This window comes from Sebastes umbrosus, chromosome 14 (assembly GCF_015220745.1).
Source record: "Sebastes umbrosus isolate fSebUmb1 chromosome 14, fSebUmb1.pri, whole genome shotgun sequence".
NCBI classification, from domain to species: domain Eukaryota; kingdom Metazoa; phylum Chordata; class Actinopteri; order Perciformes; family Sebastidae; genus Sebastes; species Sebastes umbrosus.
In genome coordinates this window covers 5042432-5060261 of record NC_051282.1, presented here as the reverse complement: position 1 = coordinate 5060261, position 17830 = coordinate 5042432, and the positions used below count along the sequence as shown (strand labels likewise).

The 17830-nt window shown below is 37.9% G+C and overlaps 2 protein-coding genes across 2 annotated transcripts; both read left to right on the top strand.

Annotated features, from left to right (window-relative positions):
• The first annotated feature begins 1671 nt into the window (after positions 1 to 1671).
• Positions 1672 to 5829, top strand: unc119.2 (unc-119 lipid binding chaperone B homolog 2). Its single transcript, XM_037791128.1, has 5 exons — positions 1672 to 2095; positions 3311 to 3424; positions 4164 to 4254; positions 5094 to 5266; positions 5633 to 5829. Exons 1-5 carry the CDS (start codon positions 1843 to 1845, stop codon positions 5767 to 5769), a joined length of 768 nt encoding a protein of 255 aa, XP_037647056.1. The 5' UTR covers positions 1672 to 1842; the 3' UTR covers positions 5770 to 5829.
• A 2985-nt stretch (positions 5830 to 8814) lies between these two features.
• tspan4b (tetraspanin 4b) lies at positions 8815 to 16807 on the top strand. Its single transcript, XM_037792539.1, has 8 exons — positions 8815 to 9181; positions 11034 to 11103; positions 11336 to 11527; positions 12356 to 12430; positions 13442 to 13537; positions 13948 to 14061; positions 15849 to 15932; positions 16224 to 16807. The coding sequence occupies exons 2-8, from the start codon at positions 11035 to 11037 to the stop codon at positions 16290 to 16292; spliced, it is 699 nt and encodes a 232-aa protein (XP_037648467.1). The 5' UTR covers positions 8815 to 9181; position 11034; the 3' UTR covers positions 16293 to 16807.
• Positions 16808 to 17830: the final 1023 nt, after the last annotated feature.

Genomic DNA, 17830 nt, shown 5'->3' with positions numbered 1-17830 from the left:
GCTGTGATATAATAACCACATACTATGACGTCTATAATTCCTTTGCACTCTCAGAATCACTCTACATTTGAAAAAGAAACATTAGATAAATGTGTTGTATAGGGAAGTCTGACCCTAACCTTAGGCTACATCAAAACTACACAAACACAACATACATATAAACTATATTCATACTTCAAAAATATCTAGTACTAAATTACTTTAAGTGACTTTGCACATCACATATGAAAGAAGTGAATCTGAAGCTTACATTAAGGTTTACTAAACACTAACACTGATCACTACTACCTAGTATATCCTAGTAAACCTTTAGATTGGTGTTTGCACCCAGTACCCGGGAGAGGAGACGTGACAGCCAAGGAATGTCGTTTAAACAAAGAGGTAACACTTTATAATAACCATCATTTATAAATAGTAAATTGATAGTTTATTAGTTATTTTTCTGTTAACAAACCATGACATTATAATTAATCATGTTTACTAATTATCAGTAATTCTAACAGTTGATTGTTGAACACTTTATAACATTTTATGTACTATATTATAAGTATTTGTAAATGATTTCAAAATGATTTGTAAACCTTTAAGAAATTGTTTGTAAATCTATAAACATTACATAGATAGATGGACCAGATATTTATTAACAATTTGTTAATGGTTAATAACTGGTTTGTAAACAGTTTATAAACATTATTTGGATTTTTATTATAAAGTTGCAATTTATGATTATAATATCTTGTTAAATGGTTAATAAATATTCAGTAAAACATCTATACACATTATTTAGAGAGATAGTTAATACTTAATAATTTGTTTCTGGTCATTAATGAATACTTATAATAGTATATCAAATGTTTTGATGTGTACAAGAATAAACTGTTAATAAATACTTTATTAATGTAATCAGAATGTAACTGTAATTGTTTCCAATCAGCTATAATACAATATATAATTTATAAACTAATTATTTAATATTCCATAAACTAATAACAACATAACAGAACGTTTAGCATTACTTATAATAAGTAAACATTATTAATTATCATTTCATTTGTTCATTCATTCATTTGTAACAGTAAAATAACTATTAACTTAGTTTAATTAACTATCAATTTACCATTTATAAATTATAAAGTGTTACCAACAAAGACATTGCACTATTATCTTTTTTTTTTTACTGTACAAACTAGTGATGTTTAACCATTCAGTCATTCAAATCAATCATTTTGGCATGGCTTACACAGCAATTCCATGTTAAAATCTAGCCGACTAAGTTCCTCTTCTCATGGCAGGCGTTCAATCAGTTCAAGCTGAGAGGCAGCTACAATGTCTACAAAACACACCACATCATTAATACAAGTACAAATGCAACAATCAATAACAGGCATTCAACCCCAAAAGAGCAATTATTTCTTGCACAATGTTCATTTTTACAAATAAAAAAAAAAATGCTTCAAGCCAATCTATCCAATGTGTTGCAAAGTCATGTCAGAATAAGTCAGTCTAGAGACGTTGACATTGACAATAAATGTTTTTTTTTTCTTTTTCTTTGCATATGTTGTCCAGAATATGTGCTCACAGTTCTATCCATATTAGGTGATGTCATAGCCTGCGTCCAGATTATAATTCGGGAGTGACTCAGATTGCCAAATCCAGACTGACATAATCAGTTTAGACACCACCAGCTCATGCTGGTGGTGTCTAAACTGATGAGCTGATTTGTGGATGGCGTCGTTTGCAGCTGCTATTAGCTGCACTTTGCAAACAGATGCTTTTTTAACAAATTGAGCCTGATTTAATCAGAACATTCGCCTGGAAGAAACAGAGGAGTTGGCATACCAAATGGAGAGCCAGGAAGAAGGAACAATTGAAAACGGCGAGGAGGAGTGCCAAACACAGAATGGGGGAAGCGAAGAGGAGCAGGAAGAGGGAGATGAGTGGGCAGATGAAGGGATGGTGGTCGATGGAGACATTGGAGTCGATTGGATCGGGTTTATTTCAGGGGGAACAGAGGAAGAGGAGGTGCTCACTGTATGGAGACCCGGTGAACCAGTGACCCCACAGCATGTCTTATTGCTGAACAGATACACTAGGGGTGAGTCAGCTTTTTACAAGCCGTTCAAGATCGTGTGTTATTCCTGTGTATTCAATTCACAGCAACAACGATTAGGATGCTCACAACTTTTATATCTTCTTCTTCTCTCAATACACATACACACCGCACCACGCCGTGGCAGTATCCTATTACCGTTTATACTCAGGGTTACAGGGTAGCTGTAGCCAAACTCAGCTCTATAGGCATAAAGCAGGTTGAGACCCTGGATATGTCACAGGGCAAATCCCTCTGGCATGAAAACATAACACAAAATGTAATCCAATACAACAACAAGATAAACCAAGACCTTAAAACATCTTAAAATGTTCTAAAAAAAGAGGATGTTTAGAACACAGTCAAAACTAACAGACAGGGAAAAGAAAAATAAAATGTAAAAGAAAAGGACCCTTTACAAACTACGATTGTACAGATGCTCCAGTTTTTGTGTCCAGCTCCTGTATGTTTACTAACCTTAAAGGGGACATATCGTGCTCATTTTCAGGTTCATACTTGTATTTTGGGTTTCTACTAGAACATGTTTACATACTTTAATGTTAAAAAAACACATTATTTTTCTCATACTGTCTGCCTGAATATACCTGTATTCACCCTCTGTCTGAAACGCCCCGTTTTAGTGCATTTCAACGGAATGGCAACGGAATTGCGTTGCTAGGAAACAGCTTGGGTTCATGTTTACATCCTGTCAGCTGATGTCATTCACATTCACTGCAACAGGAAATTAACTGGGACACATTTAGAATGTTTACGTTTAAAACTTCGAAATGGTCTAAATATTGTATATTTGTGACATCACAAATGAACAGAAATCCTAACGGCTTGTTTCAAACGCACAGTTTCTGAATACGGACTGTGTGTATTACTCCATGAATTGAACGTTTTTGATAGTTTACCAGTATTTATATAGCACTTAAATTTGCTTTATAATATGAAAGACATGAAAATCTCACTTTTTACAATATGGGACCTTTAACCAAAAAGACAAAAGGCATCATTCTAACTTATATAGATCTTCCATTACTCCATACTGAACCAAGCCAGTATGTGTGTGAACCATATCTTGGATATGTAATGTTAATGAAATTGAAAACAATGTCAGACTTGTTTTGAGTTAGCCCTCATTACTGTAAATATTATTATTACATAATTATACATTACACATGTAAAGCATAAAACACTGCTGTGAATGTGTTGCAGAGTACCTGTGTTCACCAGAGGACAACATCTACAACATAAACTTCTCTCGCTTCAAGATCAGGGACCTGGCCAGTGGAGCGGTCATCCTCGACATCAAAAAACATGTTCCAACAGGTACTTTTTTTTTTTTCCATCTCTTGGTTCTTACATTTGTAGAGATGCTGAATGTTCTCAGGAGAATGGAACTCAAAGTCAAAAAGCCTTGATAGTAATCTCCAGAGGTTGCATTTGTCCTTACCCATCAAAAATTATTGGAAGTTATGAACAACATATAGGCTGCTGAAAGTGTTGATATTGTTAGATTAACTCTGTTTGCTCAAACTTCATTATTAGCTTTGGCTGAACTTTAAAAATGCATTTTATATAGAACTATTTTGGATTCTTGCAATATATATACGGGTATGTGAGTATTGTTTTTTTTAGGTTGTTGGTGGCGAGACAAAATGTCAGAGGTTCACCAAAAACACTGTGATTCAGCCTCTAGGGACAATGAATATCCAATAAATAATTTATGAAAATCATGTTGTCAGTATTAAAGATACCTTACCATGGACCAGATTGGCTAAGAGAACATTTTGACTGAATCTGGAGTTAGAGCAAAGGTCAGAGGGTCATCAACTTAGAAATCCAAATCACACACACACACACACACACACACACACACAGAGGAAAAGACATACATAGATAAACATACATACATACTCATAAAGTCAACGTTTATGCATGCGCACAAACACACACTCATAAAATTATGCACAAACACATAAATTGCCATGAATTAGGGAACACATCTGTATCATGTTCTAACTCAAAGTTTCAATTTTTTTTAATTTATTTTTTTATTTTCCTCCAGAAATTCAAGACGTCATTGACCTTGACACAAGCAGATTCATCCGGTATCACTTCTCTCCTGTCTTCCTGACCCTCAGAGAGATAGGAGCTACGTAAGTCTGAGATATTTGATTCTGTTGGATTAAAGCTTCAGTAGGCAACATTGTGTTTGGCATCATCGGGCAAAAAATTCCATAATAACCTTTCAGCATATTGTAATTCAAGTGTTCTGAGAGAAAACTAGACTTCTGCACACCGTGCACCGAGAGTACCACGTACGTTATGCGCCTCTTTGAGATGAAATATCTCTCCCTACCAGCAGGTCGCAGGTAGTCGTACATGAAACAAAGCGGCGTCTGCCGACCATTTTCACACCACTCTCGCTCACCCCTTATAGCTTCATTCCAGATGTTCATGTCGTTGTGAAAATACCCGTGTGTTGGAGTGATCAGATGAGATGAAAATGAAAAATGAGAAAAGCCTTCTGTGTGTCCTCACTTCCGTTTCTCTTCTCGTGCACTGATTAGTTTAAGCTGAACAGCCGATCAGATTGATTTCTCTCACCGCCGCCGATTCAACATGCTGAATCGGCTGAAAAAACTCTGACATGGGCAGACTAGAGGTGCGGGACACACCGAAAAAACTGATGCTGACCTACCGCCGAAAACTGTCCGACGGCCGACCGTCGAGTGTTTATGGATATATTTGGCCCGAATTACATCTGCTGAGCCAAACAAGCAGTTACATTTACAGAGGTACTTAGCCTTTATTTAAATTCTTCTCAGAACAAATTAAGGTTTCCATAACAAGAACATCAGGTAACAAAATAAGAAAAGCACACACATCTGCATTTGTAGAACAGCCAATAGGAACGTCCTCTCTCTGAAATGACCTGATAGGGACATCAGATCAGAAAACACTTGTGTGTGACATTCAGCCGCCTGTCTTTCAGGTTGGAGTTCACGGTGGGCAGCAAGGCACTGAACCGCTTCCGTCTGATCGAGAGGCATTTTTTCAGAAACCTCCTGCTCAAAACCTTTGACTTTGAGATTGGCTTCTGCATCCCACACAGCAGAAACACCTGTGAACACATCTACTGCTTACCTGACCTGGACCCAGAGACAGGTAGGATTAAATGACTGCTACACAGCACACGCACGCACGCACACACGCACGCACGCACGCATGCACATAGAGCATTTCCACAATAATGCAGGTAAATATGAAAATGTTGTTTATATGTCAAGCAAGGCTCTGTCCATAATAGGAACTGTATACTGTAAATATTATTGGGGTATTAATAGAAAAAAACATGGTTACATCCCCTGCCCCAGGATCTTAAAATGATATGACAATATAATAATGTAAGTATTGAGTTGGTACAACCTGTTTCTCAAGAATTAAACATGGCACCACCTTAAAGGGTAACTTTGGTATTTTTCTACAATGTCTAACTCAGTGCCAAACCTGTTTCTCTTTTGCTCTGCTCAGTTGAGGAAATGATTTACAACCCATTTGAGACTCGCTCGGACAGTTTTTACTTCGTCAACAACAAGCTGATCATGCACCACAAAGCGGAGTACTCCTTCGCCCCGCAAGGAGAAAGTGACATATCCAGCAGGGAGTAGTCAGGAATGCCTCGGATGCTGTTCCATAAATAAACGACGCTTCAGTTTGCACAATTGTTATTTTGTATGAGATTTTGTTTTGGTGAGAGAAGATCTTGGGACTATTGAAGAGTGTTTTATTAAAAATATCAAACCATTGGTACAGTTACAGCTTTTTTGAATATGCCAGGGGAGCACATTCAAGCTAAAATGAAGAGTTAAGGTTTACACAGAATAGTAATGCAAATGTTTTGTATAAAAGGAACACACATTAGAATGTAGATACATAAAAGCAGATGTAAACAACTAAACTAAAAGCACAATATTGTTCTTCTGTGCTGCTCTATATACAGATGGATAACAATAAAGTCCCTCTTGTCTTAAGTTACTGTTTTTACAAGTATTAATGGAGAGTATGAAATGATGTGATACATGAGTTGACTATTGCTCCTAACCCACCGGTGTAATACACTCAAACTAAAGACACTGAGCCTGTCTCAAAGCAAATCACATGTACAAAAGAATATTTTTTTTTCATTTGTTCGTTTAATGTTTTGACCTTAATCTAAGAATCAAGTTAATTCATTTAATATTGTGTTACTGATTAAAAGGAAACGGAAGATTTAGCTTTTATTGGCTTGGTCTGTTTAAGAGAATCTGCTGATGTCAGCAGAAAGCTGGTTTTAGTTGACAAGTACTGATATTAAAGCTGATGTAGGCGAGATTGAAGCAAATATGACTAAAAAAAGTTATTTTTAGAAAACAATCACTATATCCTGACAGTAGCGCACGAAACAGGTAATCTGAAAAAAATCCTGTGCCTCTGTGTCCTCCGGTGTCCTCCGGTGTCCTCCGGTGCTCCTAACGACATCTGCGAGATTTCACAGACCGGAGGAAAACAAGCAGTCAGAGCTGATCTAGAGTCTGCCGTCCAGCTTCCGTCTCTGAGCAGTTGTCAATCACTTGCGAACTCCGATCAAACGGTCAAACTAGGCAGCGCTGATCAAATATGAATCAATATTCTGTTACTGCAATGTCTTTTTCTCTCCTCAAATGTTTTCAGAAACATCTTGTAGTGTACTGTTTAGCTGTAAAATGAGAAAGTTTATGACCCAACAGTCCTGTTGAGATCAAGTTGAGGAAATACCAAGCACCGCCCACCAGCTGGCGCACAGCCAATAGGAACGCTCTCTCTCTCTCTCTAAAATGACCTGTGATTGGTCAAAGTCTCCCGTCATGGGCTAGATTATTTTAAAGCCTGAAAACAGAGCCAAGTCTAGTTTTCTCTCAGAACACTTGAATTACAATATGCTGAAAGGTTTTTATGGCATTTTCGCCCAATGCTGCCAAAAAATGTGTTGCCTACTGAAGCTTTAATTTAAAATAACCAAACTTGTATTAAAAGTTACAAAACTGAAATGTACTGTAATTTTGTTAGGACTACTTTATTTTGCCATAATATATGTCTCTTACAATATTATTTTTTTACTTTGAGAGAGAGACAACACAGAGAGAGACAAGTAGAGTCTGAAAATCAGTTTATTCTTTGGAAGTGGTTTGGGTGGCGGGGTTGTGTTCAACAGGAAAAGGGCTTCATCAGTTTGGGGAATCACTGACCTGCAGATGCTGGCTACTCGTCTTTTTTTTTTAAAGGTACGGGATGCATGAAAACAGAGCCACATATCTTCTTTTAACTTTTTTTCTTCGACAAATTGTCTTTGTCGTTGGACAATAATGATCTTCAGATTTTTTAATATCATTCTGTACTTGTACATCGCTATGCAATGATAACATAAATCTGATAATAACAAAGGCAGATCAAAAGCTATGTTCACTATGAAGGTTCTATGCAAGTTGATGTTCGTGTTGTAGTGAAAGGAATAGAAAGCGGAGACTAGCTTGAAACATTTTAAAACTCTAATACACAACGGTATGCTTTGGAAATGGTCATAGTCCATGAGCCTGGCCCCCAAAAATATGTCCATCGTGCCAGTTTGGAGGGACCGTGTCTCATAGTGATTTTTTTTTTTAAAAGGTCTATGTCCCTAGTGTTGGACAAAAAAACACTGCATAGGAGCCTCATCGTGTGTAACATGTTTATATTGACAATGGGGTAAGAGTAGGAAAATATAAAATAATGGATACATCTGGTGAGATTTTGTATTATTTTGTGTTTCTGTTTACAAACTGCCCCAACAACAGAATCCAATGCAAAGTTCTGAACATTCTATCAGATACAAACTGCACAAAGTTACGTTTATTCTGATAAGAAATGTTGTTATTGTTGTTAGTCATATAATATATTTTTTTAAAGCTCTCTTTCTGCTGAAACCATCCATGGGCATATCAGATCAATATGAAGGTAGTTATAAGGGAATTTGCAGTGACATTCAATATTTGCCCCACTTGCAGCATTAGAGGTCAAAGGTCAAATTCTCTTGACCTCAGTGTCATGACAATGTGACCGATGGATAGATTATAGTCTAAGCTTTACAATGATATTTGACTTCATGATATTCTGTGTTGGTTTCCCTCTTTTATATTGTAATCTTTATGTAAAATGGCAAAACATGGACAAATTATAATGAATGAGGGATGAAAAAAGGAGTGATAGCACATAGAAAGCTACCATTGCTGCAGTGATATCATGCATTATTCCAACACTAGGGGCATAGACCTTTTAAAAAAATCACTATGAGACATGTTCCCTCCAAATTGGAACAACCAACCCCCTGGCTCATGGACTATATCAGCAGTAATGTGAATCCACCATGCGGTCAGGAAAGGCATGTGCATGCCTGTGAAGGCTCAGCCATGTGAGTAGATGTACATGTACAGTACAGCAATGTATAAGAGAACATCACTGAGACAGAGGAAACCGGAGAATGACCCAACATTTCTGGAACAAAGAGGAATAAAAAAAAGTGGGATAAGTGAGAGAGAGGCTGCAGAGGTTTAGAAGAGGCTGTGGGGCTGGAGGAGGGACAAGTAGCAGGAAAAATGGGAAGGGGTGGAACAGAGAGTGGGACGGGCAACAACACACACATCTGGAAACAATTGAGGGGAGAGAGAGAGAGAGAGAGAGAGAGAGAGAGAGAGAGAGAGAGAGATAGTTCTGTTAAGAAAAGGAAACAAAAAGCAGGGTAAAACCTTCCAGATGCATGGAAAATTACATAAATTCAATATAAAGTTCAGAATCGTGGAAGAGGACTTGTTCATTGGGTAAAGCGAGTGGACACAATCTACTGGTGAAGAACAAAACAGAGGAAGAGAAGAAAGGGAAGCTGGTTGGTTGAAAAGCCTGGCTGCTTCAGGGACACACGCAAAGAAGATCTAAAAACGGAAAACTAAAGCAAAGATCCAAACCAGGAGCGTGAAGGAGCCGGGAGCTATACCAACAGGAGCGTGACAAAGAATTGAAACTCATCTTCAGGTAAAGTAACTTCTGTATTTGATTCTCTCAGAAACTAAATCTGGACACCAGAAACTCCACTTTAATTAATGTTCAAAACTCAACATGTTTAAATTAATACATAATTTAATATAATAATCACTGTATATGTTGGTGTTATTTAGTTTACATGTGTTAAAATCTTTTCACTGTGCAAGACATCTGTAGATCACATTAGACACACACACACACACACACACACACACACACACTAGGTATGTTTCTTCCAATGCAAACAGAGTTTCTGTCAGGTCTGATCTGGAAACAGGAAGTTGTCCTCACAAATCCTTCAAACAACCCGTTTATATGATGAGGACCTCTAGACTTTTTTGTGCCTAAAACTACCCAAACATTTACCATAGCAACGGCTGATGAAGTACTGTAATGTGTGAGGGTTATTGGTGTTACGCTATCATATCCTCTGACTATTCACATAAGAGTAGAAACATGCACTGACATGAAAAGGGCAAAAAAAAACACAAAGCTTTCCCAACTTTTATACAATCAAAACAACATCCATACAGTAATTCTGAATCATGCTTGACCACAGTACCTATATACTTGTTACCGTGCTTTGACTCACAGGTTTGCTGTGGTCATGGGAAATGCCTCCAGCAGTATAATTAGGTCTACTGAGGAGAGGAGGGAGCTTCCTTCCTGTCAGCAGTTTGACTTCCTGTGTGGGGTCAGTAGTCAGTGTGAGGACCACTTAGTCAGAAACAAATCACACTTCCACTGTGAACATGACCTCACCAAAAAGAAGTTTATTCAAGTGTGGTATTAAACTTAAAATAAGAGAGTATGCTTGGCTGAGTACTACAAGTTAAGGAAAACTTACAAAGTATACTTGAAGTAAAAACTAATAAAATAGTAGTTTACAGACAGTATACTTTAAAGTGTACTTTTTTATAAACTAAAAAGTGGGCAGCAAGTATATAACTAGTAAACGAACAGCATACCTATAAGTTCACTTGTATAATAGTTCACTTCATAATAATAGTTGTGCAAAATACATGTTACACGTAAACTAGTTGTGTACTCAAAGTTTACTATTCTTACATTTAATACTTTTTATAAACTAAAAAGTGGGCCAATTTAGTCCCAAGAAGAATTGAAGTACACTGATATTAGTATACTTACTACATAAAGTATACTTGGGAAACTACAAGTATACTTGAACTTTACTTAATTTTACCTAACCACACTTTTCACAAGGGTGCTCACACACACAGAGACAAACACAGGAATACACAGGCACAACCACAAAGTGTTTTTTAAAAACATGACTGTAGGGTTTCAAAACTACGAAGCAGCCATTGAAAGCATCAGAAAACAGCTCTGCATATATGACTTTTTTTTTTAATCCTTTAGAAACAATAGTCCCAAGAACACACACACTGAAAGAGTTAGTCGCTATAATTATTCCTCCTATCCACTTCCTAACACGATTCCAATAGAAGAATGGGACATAAAATCAACAGCCTTCATCCCGTGCAAAAAGAACAGGAAGCTGAAGCAGTCAGTTTGAAAATGTTGTGTTACGGCAAAATGAAAATTGAAATTGGATTGACTTGAAAAATGTTTTATCATTCTACTTTACAATACACATTTTCCATCTCCTTGTGACTGTCACTCGTTCCCCCCCTCACACACACACCAGGCCACTCACCAAGGAAACCCCAAAAACACACCACAACACAGCCATAAAAGAGACCGTATACATTCATTCCTCATTCATTTAACCACAGTAACCCACATGAAAGCACAAAAACACATGCAGCTGGTCGAAGCATTGTTTAATCTCTGCTCTTCTGTTTCGTTCTTTCTGTTGCAGGATGTCAGTGTCTCGGAGGTGTTTGTGCTGTGTCAAATATTTGATGTTTGTCTTTAACCTCATCTTCTGGGTTCGTATTTGCTCAGCACAAAATGCTGTCATATTTTTTTTATTCATTTACATTTATTTACATTTGAATATGCTTACTGCATGCTTCTAAAAAATGATTTTACACTGAGTTCCATCAGACATGCCAAGTCAATCCCTTTTGTCACTCACAATTTGGGATTTCCACCTCTCTACTCGATGCATTGTGATTAATGCTTTTGACACTGGCTTGACTTTTGACATTTCCTGAAAAGCTAGGAGGATGTGGCTTGTTTGGCATCGGAGTCTGGTTGTCCTTCACGCAGGCAGAGTTTTCCTCTCTTCCCCTGTCCTTTCCATCGCTCTCGGCCGCTAACCTGCTGCTAGTCGCCGGTGGCATCACCATGGTGACCGGCTTCCTGGGTTGTCTTGGAGCCCTGAAAGAGCAGCGCTGCCTGTTGTTCATGGTGAGAGGTCCACATGACGGACAAGTTGCAGATATTCTTTCCTCTTTTTTTAGGGGTGTGTGATGAAATAAGGGGAGAGAGAGAGATGGGGAATGATAAAAGGTAACAACCCTTACAAAAAAGAAGTATACTTCAAGTTTATTTTATGATGTAAACTTAAGTATAGTTCAAGTACTTCTTGGGACTAAATTGGCCCACTTTTTAGTTCATGAAAGTATACTTTTAAGCATACTTTAAATGTAAGAGTAGTAAACTTTGAGTACACAACTAGTTTACATCCAAGTTGCACGATACTACAAGTGAACTTATAGGTATACTGTTTTATTAGTTATATACTTTAACGAGACTTTAAAGAATATTCTCAGTAAACTACTAGTTTAGTTTTTTTTACTGCAAGTATACTTGTATGTTTTCTTTAAGTGAACTTATAGTACTTAAGCAAATGTACTTACACTTTTCTGTATACTTGTGGGTGTATGCCAAGTATACTTGGACTTTTCTGTATACTTGCCAAGTACACTTAGACTTTTCTCCATACTTTTCAGTATAAGCCAAGTACACTTAGACTTTATACCTGTCGGTATAAGCCAAGTATACTTGTGTATAATTTAGTTAAATTCATCTCTGACAAGTACATAAAAAGTAATCTGAAAGCATACTGTGTGTTAAGTTTTAACAGAAGTACACTAATAGCATACTTGAATAAACTTATTTTTTGTGAGGGAATTATTATTCCTTTACAGTAATATCTCCGTAGGGATAATCTACATAGTTTGCTCTTGTACACACTATGATGTCAGTCTGAAATTGCTCTTCTCTTTTCTGCAGTTCTTTGTGATCCTTTTGCTCCTGGTCCTGACAGAGGTCACTCTAATGTTGGTTATACACGTCTTCCATGACGAGGTGAGCTCACCATCTACCAGAGCAATGTACTCAGCTCAAGCTTCCCACACACTCCAACTTTTAACAGTCAATGAAGAGAATACCATTATAATGAGAATAAAATAATCAATAAAAAAACATGTAAATAAATGTGAATAATTAAGACAAAGGTTAATCTAAAATTAGGAAAGAAATGGGCATGGGTATGTCAAAATCTAAATTTGCTGACTCTTGTACAGTAGAGAAGGATTTGGTTTAGGAAAAGATCGACTTAGTTAGGTTTAGGCAAGAAGACCACTTAGTTAGATTTAGGAAAAGATTGACTCGATTAGGTTTAGGCAAGAAAACCACTTCGTTAGGTTTAGGAAAAGATCGACTTGGTTGAGTTTAAGCAAGAACTTAAGTATGGAAATTACGTGAAAAATAAATCAACATTGACTTCTGGTTTCACACAGGACGCTATCACCTGGGTGGAAGTCCTGTGCTTTTTGACCCACCCATCCAGCCCGACCTCCTCCCTACGCAGCTTTCGCCACTCTTTATACTTTCTCGTTCACAATTACGTGGATTACATACGAATAGATTTTTGTGGGATATATACATATATATACGAATTACAGTGGTATATGAGGTGGTGTATGAGAACAGCCTGCTCTATGTGTCAGCCCTGTGATTGACTGGCGACCTGTCCAGGGTGTACCTCTTTTGGCCCAGTGTCAGCTGGGATCGGCTCCAGCCCAACGTGACCTTTAAGGATAAGCGATTACAGATGATTGACAAAAAAATGAATCCATAATTTTGATCATAGATTACAGGGATAGTTTGGGTGTTTTGAAGTGGGGTTGTATGAGGTACTTATCCCTTTAACTGTTTCTTTTAATGGTTTTATACTGTACCACTGTCGTTGGACAAATGTTGGACAAAACAAGCAGTCTTAAATCCACATCACCTTGGGCTTTAGGAAACTGGATAGGATGGATCATAAAAATGAATAACTGTGTTTCTTTCTTTCTTTCTCTCTCTTTTTATTAGCTGGATTCAAAAGCACAAGGTGAATTAAGGGATGGTATGAAGGTGTATGAAACAGAACCTGGACTGAAAAAATCCTGGGACAATGTCCAGAAAATGGTGAGCACTCATAGCAACAATGCATGACTTCTTTTGTTGCATGGATTTACAGTAGGACAGGCAGCAGGCTGCATACTTTCAGCTCTTGTTACTGTAAGGTTACTGTTGAGCTACATAAATACAGTATATACCTACATATGCACAATGTATGTGTCAGGAAATTCACTTCTTTGTCAAATTTCAGCGTATACAGACTGTATAGCTCATTCCGATGGCCATTTTGCTGTAAGATATCTGTTTTCCTTTATCACAGCTCTACCTGCTGGATTGTTTGGCCACTCAGTGTTCGTGAAAGTATTGGGATTGTGTACCCCTTGTTCCTGAGCCCCATTTTCAACACTGACCAGTCAGTAGTGTATATGAGTTACGAAGTTGATCTAATCTTTGTATCTTGCTGTGTCTTCTCCCAGTTCAAATGCTGTGGAGTAACTAATAAAACAGACTGGTATGATGTGCTGAATGGAACGCTGCCCTCATCCTGCTGCTCTGTTGGGATGGAGAAGTGTTTTGACGGATGGAGTGAGGTTGGTTTGCTGCTCAGCTATACTGTAAGGGGGAGGAGGGGGCTTTTGGAGCACCAAGAGTCTCGAGGGGTAAACTAACAGGTTGTTTATATCCTGTCTGATTCTCTCCAAAGAAATCTAAATGTGTTCCAGATGCACGAGTCTGTCTAGATGCCTTGATGAATTGAAGCAATGGAGACAGAGAAAATTAAGCCATAGATTTTTGTGGCAGTAACTGCACACACAGCATCCAGTATTTGTGGCTAGTACGTTGCTCCGTACGTTGCTTGACGATTATCTTCCAGTTACCAGTTGGTCTTGCATCAAAAGAAGGCCGATATCATTATTCACAATTATTAAAATTTAACAGCTATCCGAAAATTAAAATAAAGCAGGGAATGTAAACCATGTGATTTGTAGTACAATCAAATGTGCATAAATGCTGGCAGTCAGAGTACTACAACGGGGCTACAAAGAGAAAACTTTGGAAAATGTTATGTACACACATAGCCGTTAAAAAAAGTAGAATAGAATGAAACATTCCTCACATTCTTCATGTGCGAACGAATCAAATACACTCACCCATCTGGAATAAATTTAGATTTAGTTTGAGAGAATTAGGCAGTTTACAATATCTTGTACGCAGCATTTAGGTCAAACATCTCAGGAACTGTTTAAGACAACTGGCAGCAACGTGTTTTTTTTTTTATTACTTTCCATTACCACTTTTTAAGTTTTATTATAACTTGGGACTTTTTTCATAGTTTTGGCCATTGTTTGGTTTTGATAGCATTGTTCTCATTGCTGAGATCTTGGAACACCATAACATCACTACACATCACTACACTACTGCTTTTCTTTTCCAGAGGACTTTGGCTCACCTGAGTATTCATCGTTGCTGTGTTTCCTGATCTCAGCAGTTAACTTGTGTATGTCAGTATTGCTGATAGGGATGATGGCCAGAACAACTGTGACAAAAGTCGTAATACTAAACTGCAATTATCTTATAATTAGCTTCTTATACGGTCTTTTTATCTGTCTTTTATGGAACTCTGCGAGCATTATCGTGTAAATGTCTGTGCTTGCCAGTTACTGCTTGATGGGACTGTAAAACATATCCCACAGTGAAGCTTTATTGATATCTAAGATTGTTTGTAATCATCCCCTCACTTGTCTTTGCACTACTGGATGTACTTGTTCTTTTCCATCTGAGCTTCCTCACCCCATGCCTCCCTTCTCCTCGCTGCACCAGATTTGAATGTTATCAGGCCACTAAATAGGCGTTATCAGTCGCTATAAGCACCATAGATTTGGGTCATTAGGGGCCTACTACGCCTACTACGTTGTAAAAGTGAAAGTGAAACTTAAAAGTAACATGTTCTGACATGTAAAACTGAATGAAACGTCCCGTTTTGAACACAAACAAAAAGGCTTCTTTAGGTTTAGGCAACAAAAACAGGTTTAGGCAATACAACTACAACTTCTTTAGGTTTAGGTAACAAACACAGTTAGGTTTAGGCAATAAAACTACAACTCCCCCCCCACCCTTTCACACCATCTATACTACAGCACCTGACTTCCACTTCTGCTCCTGTCATAATTACTACAGTCGCTAGAGGTCGCTGTAATGTTCTTTTATACCTTTTTTCTGTGATCTACCATGTGAATAGATGATAAAAACTACTAGTGGGTGTAGTTGGCCCCTATTGACCCACATCTACGGGGCTTATAGCGACTGATAATACCTATTTATTAGCCTGACAACAGTCTAATCTCCCTCACACCCTGTCTCTGTTTGTCTTGTGCAGCCGTGTTATCAGAAGGCCAGGCAGTGGCTGCTAGATAACATCCCATCAGTCCTGGTGTTTGGAGGGTGTATTGGTGTTGTGCAGGTATTTATCTCCAATATTTATTTGTTGTTTATTTGATACTGTCAGTTGAAACCCTCTTTTTGCTTTGCTAATAAAAAATATTGCAATGAACCAAATATATGCACACTGATGAATGATGCCCTGACACAGTGAAATAAAAACAAGAAAAATCCTTAAAAATGACTCTAATAAAATGAATATTCACTGAAATTACAGTAAGTAGAACTGTACTTGTTCTGTACTTGATATCAATTTCAATTCCATCTATTTTTATTGTGAATTATCATTTTATTTGACCACTTCTATTGTCAGATCTTGGCCCTGGTGTTCTCCATGCTGATGTACTGTCAAATTCTGTGCGCCGAGAAGGACTTGGACTGACTGAAGACCAACTGATCACTGGCCCCTGACGGGAGGGCAGATCAAACTCCTCTGGGATGTCAATACACCGACCCGACCTGATCCGAATGGTCAAAACCTCCAAACCAGACTGGGGTGCTCCAGTGCTTACTTTATAATGAACGTCGTCACAGTTTAACATTGCATTATGTCAGATCAGTAAGGTTTCATTTTACCACTAGAATCCATCAGCCTCTAGACAAAATAAATTACAGTCCAATAACCTCACTGCATTGCTCCTGGAGAGTATCACACATCTCCCTCTTTTACACTACTTTGTTTCCGGAGTTGCTTATTTTAGAATTTGTGTCACATATAGGAAATGACAGTGTGACATTTGTTATAGATTATGTTTTATCATATTTTCCGTGTTATGAAACAACAAGAGATGCATTTTGTTACTCAGTATAGGACTGCTAGAAAAATGCACCCTTACTCACCATTCATAATGTTATTATCTATCCAGAATGTCAAGAAAGAAATGACGAGAAGAAGAAGAAAAGACAAAAACTTTTTACAACACTCAGTTATTTCTAGGGGACATAGTTACTGCACCACTATGCCTCACAGCTGTACCAGCTACTAACAGGCCACCACATATGTTGAAACAACATGAAAAGGATTCAGGCCTTACCTGAACCCTGGTGGGATCCACTAGCTCCACTAACAATCAGTAGTCCGCCACTCCTCTCTTCTTCCTCTACTCTCTCTCTCTCTGATGTCTGCAGCTCAAATTAGAATCAATCCCCTCTTGATGTTTGGCAACCAATCAAAATGACCACCTGTGACTGTGACATTACCATCATTTCACCTGAAAAGGCCAAAACCAGCAATGCATTTACACTATTAACAAGAATTGTAGCCACAGCCTGAAAAGCTTTACTTCTCTGTGCCACCGGCAAAAACTGTTAAAAATAAAGAACCACGCTGCTGCCTCTAAAATACACCTAAACCATCTACCAAAATAGCTTCTGAGGAGAGAAATAGAGCATGCAGTTGAAGAATTATTCATTTTTTTTAATCTTTAATACCTTGTTTAAATAGTCAGGCATGTGGCGTGTTATGTACACCTGTAACCTGGTGCGGTTCCTATTTGACCGAGCTGTATCAATTCGAGTGGATGTTCCGAACTTAAAGTGGCAGTAGGCAGTATATATTTTTGGCATCATTGGGCAACAATTCCATATTTAACCTTTCAGCACATTGTAATTCAAGTGTTCTGAGAGATAACGAGACTTCTCCTCCTCCTCATGGCTCTGTTTTTAGGCTTTAAAAAATCTAGCCCCTGACGGGAGACTCTGACCAATCACAGGTCATTTCAGAGAGAGAGAGCGTTCCTATTGGCTGTGCTCCGGTCATGTGATCGGAACTTGGCGTTCCTTCACCAGATTTAACAATGGCGGCTGCGTCACAAACTTTCTCATTTTACAGTTAAACCGTGCACTACAAGATGATTCTGAAAACATTTGAGGAGAGAAATAGGCATTAACGTAACATAATATTGATTCATATTTGATCCG

What these genes read in the sequence shown, in the direction of transcription:
- tspan4b (XM_037792539.1), top strand. Translation starts at nt 11,035, where the DNA reads ATGTCAGTGTCTCGGAGGTGTTTGTGCTGTGTCAAATATTTGATGTTT. An exon ending in TACACGTCTTCCATGACGAG is followed by an intron (nt 12,431 to 13,441) that starts GTGAGCTCACCA and finishes TCTTTTTATTAG; the next exon opens with CTGGATTCAAAAGCACAAGG. An exon ending in GGGACAATGTCCAGAAAATG is followed by an intron (nt 13,538 to 13,947) that starts GTGAGCACTCAT and finishes GTCTTCTCCCAG; the next exon opens with TTCAAATGCTGTGGAGTAAC.
- unc119.2 (XM_037791128.1), top strand. Translation starts at nt 1,843, where the DNA reads ATGGAGAGCCAGGAAGAAGGAACAATTGAAAACGGCGAGGAGGAGTGC. An exon ending in CTCAGAGAGATAGGAGCTAC is followed by an intron (nt 4,255 to 5,093) that starts GTAAGTCTGAGA and finishes CCTGTCTTTCAG; the next exon opens with GTTGGAGTTCACGGTGGGCA. An exon ending in TGACCTGGACCCAGAGACAG is followed by an intron (nt 5,267 to 5,632) that starts GTAGGATTAAAT and finishes TGCTCTGCTCAG; the next exon opens with TTGAGGAAATGATTTACAAC.